Raw genomic sequence first — 7547 nt, 5'->3', positions numbered from 1 at the left:
CAACATGATCTGTGTTCTGCAATACAGAACTTTGGTTTTTATATGGGATGTGTGAATTAAATCGATGTCTTGTCGATATATCTCACTCGGAAGTAGGATCCATCACTCCGGAGGTAGGATCTTAAAAATGCGATATACAAAGAATGTGGAAATTGTTTTCTTGAATGTGTTCAGAAGAAAGTAAGAAAGTGATGTATTGTTTGTTCAGAAGGATAATTATTGTTGAGAGACAAACAGCATGGGGGGACCAAAACATATTCAAATTAATGACTCAGCCCTATATGTATATGCCTATGTAAAAGATGCTATTGCTAGCATCATAAGCAGAATTCAGAACAGTTCTGGTAAAAGCAAAGGCTGTGGAAAGCTGGACACATGCACACAAATATACTATCAGAGGTAGATTTTTACATGTAAGATTTGCAAAGTCCTCCATCATGATTGTAAAAATTTATGGTAGCAAAAGTTATGCATATAAAAAGATATAGAAAGTATATTCTGGTCTACCTCCCTCTTTAAGTATCTACTGAGAACAAGTGACTGGACACTTGCATCCAATTCAGAACTCATAAGATGTGCATATATTAAGACTCATTATACAAAATACACTTCTGTAAATATAATGCAGAAACAGAAAGCATAACAAAATAGAATAATATGCATCATATCCAAGTCGATAGAAATATTCCAGAACAACATGCATAGGTCATATTACATAATCCAGCAAAACAGACTAGTGATGTCATATAGTTGCACAACTTAAAGCACTGAATTTAAAGGGTTCCATAGTATCTCTACTAGATAAAGGACCAGTTTAGGAACATGAAAGCGAGGCAGTGATCAGAATTATCGTCTTTGAGAACTTTCCACACAATGGCTTGATCGTAAGATATGGATCTGCCCATGCTTGAAAAACATACACCCGCTGGTAGATAAGCAAATCCCTGCAACCAATGCAATTGTAGTACAGTTTAACGATCTTGAGGAACACATTAAAATCAAAGAAATTAGGGTACTGGGTTTCTAGTAATTAAGTTCCAATATATGTAGTAGGATAACTTTTCTAGCTCTAAATTTAGAAACCATTTATTAGGATTGTTACCTGTTGCATGATCTTTGAGAATTCCGAAAGGAGAACTTTCTGACCAGCATCATCCAAAATTTTATGAAGCATTATATCCTGGAGGGCCACCAATGTAGTTTCAAGCATGTCTAGACCCGCCTGGTTTGCGAAGGAGAAGACCGGAGATATCTATGCAAGAAATTTTGCCAAAATATCACAATTTGTGAGCATCGTATATTGACCTTTTTCAGATCTAGGCAGATATAATCAAGCAGCATGTTGTTCATACAGTATGATTCAATAAGCACTAAAAGAAGGAAGAAAATAGAAGACTAAGCAGTATGGTAAAAAAAGCAAATATATTGTGATTTTCGTTTATTACATTTGTTTTGACAGAGCAGCAAAGTATCGCATCAGAATGATTCCACAGATGCTCCAAAACAGCATTGCCCACTTGAGATTCTGTCTTGAGAAGCTCTGCCCCAGTGTGGACCCTTAAATGAACAACAATAGTGGCACATATTATAAAAAGTGGAAGACAGTAAACGATAGATCAAGTACTATTGAAACAAAATATGACTCCTAGTATCTATTTAGGATAACGAGACAGGGGTGATAGAACGACGTTAGTGACAGCATATATTATCATCCATATAAATTGCTACAACTACTTATTCAAAGTGAGAGGAGGATAAAGAAAGCAGCAGTAAATCTATCTGTCAAGACACTCTAGCATGCTTTGAAACAGCAACTAGAATTAATAATATTCAGCTACCAACAAGAAACTGATCCAGTTTATTGTCCATCTTTTAAGCGCAAACTGATTAATAAAAGCTATATGTAGCATTCAGTATAATTTGAACTACCTGTAACTCCTGCTAATCCAGCGTGCTAAAGTGAAAGCTTCGGGAGACCCAGGTAGCTGTTTTGGCTCTAAATTGAAGTTAGCTCGAGATGGAGAAATAGCCATTGCAACCCTCTGAACAGAGCCTACAACGCTCCGTACGTATTGACGAGCCATAGAAGCCACATTGTCTCTAAAGTGGTTCTCAAAAGGGAATTGGAACGCTATAGTCAAAACTGACCTAAGATTATAATTTCCAGCATTATCTTCCCCATGGGGGTGTGCACCACCATGTCTCACTTCAAGTGCAGAAGCCAAATCCAATGTTCTGTTTGCACTAGACTTATCCTGAAACAGAAAAAAGAAAGAGATTAAATAACACAGCAGATCCAACTCTTGTGGAAGAAATATGTCTTTAGATGATTTGTTCTTAATTTATAATTGTCAAATCAGAAACGTGACTCAACTGATTCAGGATCCAATGGTATCACACGGAAACCAGATGGCAGCAAGGGAGCATCATCAGCGAACGATTCATCAATAGGTGCAAACACAAGTTGAGCACAGCCTCCTGCCGTTTTCTCATCAATTCCACTGCATAGCTGTCACAGTGGTTTTAGAGTAAATAGCCACACCAGTAAAAAAACAAGAAAGGCAGTACTTGTATTTAAAGAAGTGACCAACCTGCAATAAGTACATATTGCTCGTCAAAGTCAGGTCCTCTGGTGCCCGATTTTCTAGCCGGACAACCTCCAACAACTAAATGAAAACAAATTTATCAAGATCATCCTGGAGTAATTACAAAGTGGATTATGAACAGTTGAAGCTTTGAAGAGAGATAGATGAGCCAGGTTTACCTCTTCATTCTCCATGGAATGTGCAAGAGGCAAAATGACCTGTGTACTAGGAGGGGCACCGGGTCTGGCACAAGGAACAGCATATGGAGATGCTTTCAGTGATGCAGCATTGTAAGCATCGATCATACTGTCCGCCCACTCTGAGCGGTGCTCTCTCAGGAAGCGAACAAGCAAAGGAGGGGGAACATCCTACATATTAGATGTGCACAGTTGCAATGTACACAGAAATTTTACAAGCACGAACTCAGGGTTAAGGGTTGAACTGTGAAGAACATTTGTAACAGATATAATGCGGTGTTTCTTAGAACAAAAATTAATCTTTAGTTACCTGAATAAGCATTGATGCTTTGGCACACAATACTCCACCAAAAGTTGGGAGCATCGAAAATGCGTTATACTGGGAACTAAGAAATTTCCCTGCAGACATGTTAATGGCGACTGTAACATCCTCCAAGCCATCACTGTTCATGGTCGACCAACCATCATCAACAAATCCATTAATAGCATCATTAAAGCCCCTGCGAAGCAATTTCATCAAATCTAAGATTAAGAAGAAAAGACAATAAATTTTGAACAATTCCATCCGTACAGCCGTACACAAAAGCAAGATGTTAGAAAAATCGCTAAATATATTTTATAGAACTAATAGCTTATTTTTACCGGCACAATCTTTGACGAAATGCCCTGAGAACAGCAGGCCGGTGCCCGCCAGTATATTTAATCTCACCGCTGGTTTCTTGAGCAATTTGTCTTATGTGTCGTAATGACTACAAATGAGATTCAGAAATAATGAGCTTGCAGAAGAAACCAGATAATAGTAAATTTAGTGACCACTAGTTATTATCCTTACCGCCATAGTCATTTTCTGAGCTAAAATTGTGGATGACTCGTATAGAGGCCTCAAAACTTCAGGAACGGTCAAAGGCTAGAACACACAACATTTTACTCCATAAGATTCCATGGCATGAAAAAAAAAACAGAGTCAAGTGAAACTTACATTTAAGTCCATATGATCAACTATGTTAATAATGGAGCCACCACCATCACAAGGTCTTATCAGATAGCCACTAGGTAACATGTCGGCTCTCACAAAGCATGCAGTGGGAGGCCTCATAGGACCACCCGTTGAAGAAGTCAGTGACCTTTCACATACCTGCAAATGTCGTATAACATAAACCGAAAAGGGACAACTAACAGAGAAATAAATTATTACAGAATATACATGGATGGAACTAAGTTTAGAATTACCTGAAATAATAAAAGTGGGATAAACAATGGCCGAATACTAAGTAAAGCATATTAAATGAATAAAGTAATCATGCTCAAAAGCTTACCACAAGACTTCCATCTTCTAAAGTTGTAGTATATCTTAATGTCCAGAAATCTCGAGCTGATGCCAGTGTCGTAGGTGCATAAGTCTGAGGAGAAAATAATCAAGTAAGTACAAGTGCATGTTTACATAAACAATATACTTCAATTTAATTGCTTGAACTGAACCATCAGTCAGCTTCGAACCTGCATGTATAGGAGCTCTAATGTTCCTCCATTTCCAGTTGGAAATACACTCGATACATCTAGGCAACGGCAGTCATGGAACCAAGATATACGATCTTTCAGGATTTCAGCGACCTAAGAAGTATAAGTATTTGAGTACATGAATGAGAAAGCCATAATATTTGGCAAATTTGATAAAAGTATGTTCAAGGATATATGGAGATATAAGCTATATATAAATTATCCTAATATTGTTAAGGATATGGAGATACAGCAATTTATAAGATTCTAATTATCCACCTTTCTGGGTTCGAGACCCACAAGACCGCAGGCTCGAGCTGCTATTCCCCTACAGTTGCGGGAAATGGCAACACTGCCAATAGAATCCGGACCAGGCTACAGAAGATAAAGAACAAAAAAAAGTGTGAGAAGTTCATTAGTTAGCCTGAAATATCGATAGTTATTAGCAATATAACTTTGTCCATGTATACATGTATGTGTGTGCGTGTGTGCACTATACTGTATAAAATGGTGTACCTTCATTCCAACTATCTGTACCCAGTTGACAGCAGTCCCAATAGCCTTGCGGAGGAACTCTGCCAGGGTCTCCTCAGCTATTGCGAGAAGACTAGGACAGAAATAAAGTCAAGAATTGTATAAAGCAATAATTTCAAACAGCGAGTAGATTTATCATTTAAGTAGAGATGTTTCAGTTACCCAGTTGGGCTGTTAGCATCTCTGTGCGGATGCTGAGATGTTGAGGTTTGCTGTTGTTGCTGCGAGATCGCGACCATAGACCCACAGCCAGTGTCAGTGGTCGTTGGTGATGCCTATAACAATTCATATACATAGTTACTGGTTAGCTCGAAAGAGAAATAGAAGCATAATCATCTAATTCAGAAGTAACTATATAAGAATAATATTCGACAACCTAATATTCAGGTCCAGATCATAGAAAAAAAAATATTATAATAAAATAGAATAAGAAAGTTAAGAAAATAGAACTTACAGTGTGCAGTTGGGTACGCATGCATCCATTATCATAAACTAGGTGAGAGACCTGCTTTTGCAGGCGTTCATTTTCTTCCATCAACAGCTTGTTCATGGCACTCAGCTTCCCATTCACAGTCTGTAGACTAGATGCTTCCTTTCTCTGCTTTTCACGGCATCTAAGTATAAAATAAAGCAATAGCACGTTTATTCTGTCGTCATAGGAACTAAAAGGCTTACATTTCATTGATCTTACTTATAACAAAAAATATCTTGCTCAAAAAGCCTTCGAAGATTATATCACATGATCACAACTTAATACAACAGTTCGAAGAATGATTCCCGCGTCAAACCTACAGTTTGAGCATCTAAACACTATAGCCAGATGTGTGCGTTTAATAAATCACTGAAAACCAAGTCCAAAATAGTATCAGAATAATAAATGTTCATCCTAAGTCTTAACCAAAACATAGAGCAAGTTTATATGGCAAGATATTATTACGTACAATTAGTATACCAAAGCCGCCCTGCCTAGTTTTTATTAATTAAATACCAAAATAATCTCAAAATCAGACCAACATAACAACAGAGAGGCTTATTCTGGGTATGGATAATAAAGAGGGACATTGAGCAAAAAAAAAGAAAGAGAACTAAAATGATTCAAAAAGCTTTACATGCAAGACCCTTTGTCCCTATTACATGATAACACTAATCCAATATCATGATACATGTGAACCAAAATAGCCAGATCAAACCCACTAAATTAAGCAAACTTTATTGTTTTAGCTTTTATTATTAGTAACTAACACAAAATAGCAATCTATATGTCTCCTTTCGAACTTCTGACAAAACTCAAGTTCAAATAACATCAATCTTGAATTCCAGGCATTTGAGGTGAATGACCAACAACAAAAGATTTTCTTATCAATTTCTAAAAAAGAAAAAGAAAATGAAACACAAAAGAAAAACACACACACACACACAGACATTATCATTGTGCTTCTATTAACACTTTCAAGTTCATATAATAAATTGTAAAAACAATAAGTTGAAAATAACATCCAAGCAAATGACCATATGAACTTCAAGAAAAGCTTCCCCTTTCAATCAAATTACAAGTAAGATAATAATGAAGTGGAACACAAAAAGGAACATACACACATACACATAAACTCTAATTGAAGGAAAGAAGTTAACCTGCGGTTCTGAAACCAGACTTTGATCTGTTTAGGTTCAATATTAGAGAGAATAGGAATGTCTCTAATAAGCTGTTGCCTTCTCGAAGAGCTTGGCTTCGGACACTCAGCATAAACCCTCTCCAAAGCCTCAACTTGCTCAGCCGTATACCTCACATACTTGCTACAATCCATTTGTGACTCCCCCATTCAGTTAAACAAACTATCAAACACTATATCTGCAAGAAATGAAACTCTAAAATGATGGGCTTTTGTAAGATTTCAAGAAATGGGGTCTCTTAATTTAGGTTCTTTTGAAATGGGTCGGTCTTAGAATGTACAGGAAGGCACTCTCTCATGTACAAGAGAGGCAGCCTCCTCTATCAGTCATCAAGAAAAGTGTGCATTTTGTTTTAATATTTGAATTGGGTTTTTAGATGGAGTTTGAGAGGAGAAATTGGAAGTATCCTGAGGTTATATAAGTGCTTGAATAAAGCTCTTCCCCTTGTTTATCTCAAGACAAGAAGAGAGATAAAGTGGTGTAATAAGTACCAACAACCCACAGAAATAAATAAAGGGAAAGGTTAATTATGGTCATAGTGCCTTGTTTGGCTTTGTTTTTATTTATGCTAGCTTAGCATTGGTGATGAAATGTGATGAGCTTGTGTTTCATGTTGTGTGTAATGAACATATTAGGTGGATACAACTATACAAGTGCTAGCAATCAATTAATCAAGTCCAAAAAAATTTAACATTTATTTTGTAAATTCATTTATTTTAGTCATTTGGATTAAATACATAATATATAATTGGGATAGTCTACCTATATTAAAATAACAAGAAAATTTGAGATGAATATATATATTTGTGAAAATAACAATACGTAGTTAAAGGAAAAGGGAAAAAAATAGAGCTGACTTTTACACAATTTTACTAATAATTTGATTTAAAATTAACATTATCAACATTATTTACATTTTCCTAACTAATATAATATTAATTGTACACAATGGCTTGAGTTATCCAAGTTGCAAGATGCCATGTACAAAGTTTCAATCTAGCTAAAAAAAAAAGAAATTTTGTTAATAATGTTTTATGTCTACTTGAAGGGATGGAAGGCATGT

General features: G+C 36.2%; 1 protein-coding gene across 1 annotated transcript; it reads right to left on the bottom strand.

The window, feature by feature from the left end:
* Positions 1-640: 640 nt before the first annotated feature.
* On the bottom strand, positions 641-7015 carry LOC108199848 (homeobox-leucine zipper protein ATHB-14). Its single transcript, XM_017367847.1, has 18 exons — positions 6446-7015; positions 5268-5427; positions 4976-5088; positions 4796-4886; positions 4559-4654; positions 4280-4393; positions 4099-4182; positions 3762-3917; positions 3615-3689; positions 3425-3531; positions 3093-3282; positions 2765-2953; positions 2592-2666; positions 2375-2509; positions 1930-2255; positions 1446-1557; positions 1103-1252; positions 641-944 (listed from the first exon to the last, which is right to left on the bottom strand). Exons 1-18 carry the CDS (start codon positions 6631-6633, stop codon positions 798-800), a joined length of 2508 nt encoding a protein of 835 aa, XP_017223336.1. The 5' UTR covers positions 6634-7015; the 3' UTR covers positions 641-797.
* Positions 7016-7547: the final 532 nt, after the last annotated feature.

This window comes from Daucus carota, chromosome 8 (genome assembly GCF_001625215.2).
Source record: "Daucus carota subsp. sativus chromosome 8, DH1 v3.0, whole genome shotgun sequence".
Classification (NCBI taxonomy): domain Eukaryota; kingdom Viridiplantae; phylum Streptophyta; class Magnoliopsida; order Apiales; family Apiaceae; genus Daucus; species Daucus carota.
The sequence above is the reverse complement of the archived record's forward strand: the minus strand, read 5'-3'. Positions and strand labels throughout refer to the sequence as shown.

Coding starts and splice junctions, on each gene's coding strand:
- LOC108199848 (XM_017367847.1), bottom strand. CDS start 6,633: ATGGGGGAGTCACAAATGGATTGTAGCAAGTATGTGAGGTATACGGCT. Junction 4,887..4,975: donor GATGCTAACAGCCCAACTGG/GTAACTGAAACA, acceptor TTTCTGTCCTAG/TCTTCTCGCAATAGCTGAGG. Junction 4,655..4,795: donor TACAGATAGTTGGAATGAAG/GTACACCATTTT, acceptor TATCTTCTGTAG/CCTGGTCCGGATTCTATTGG.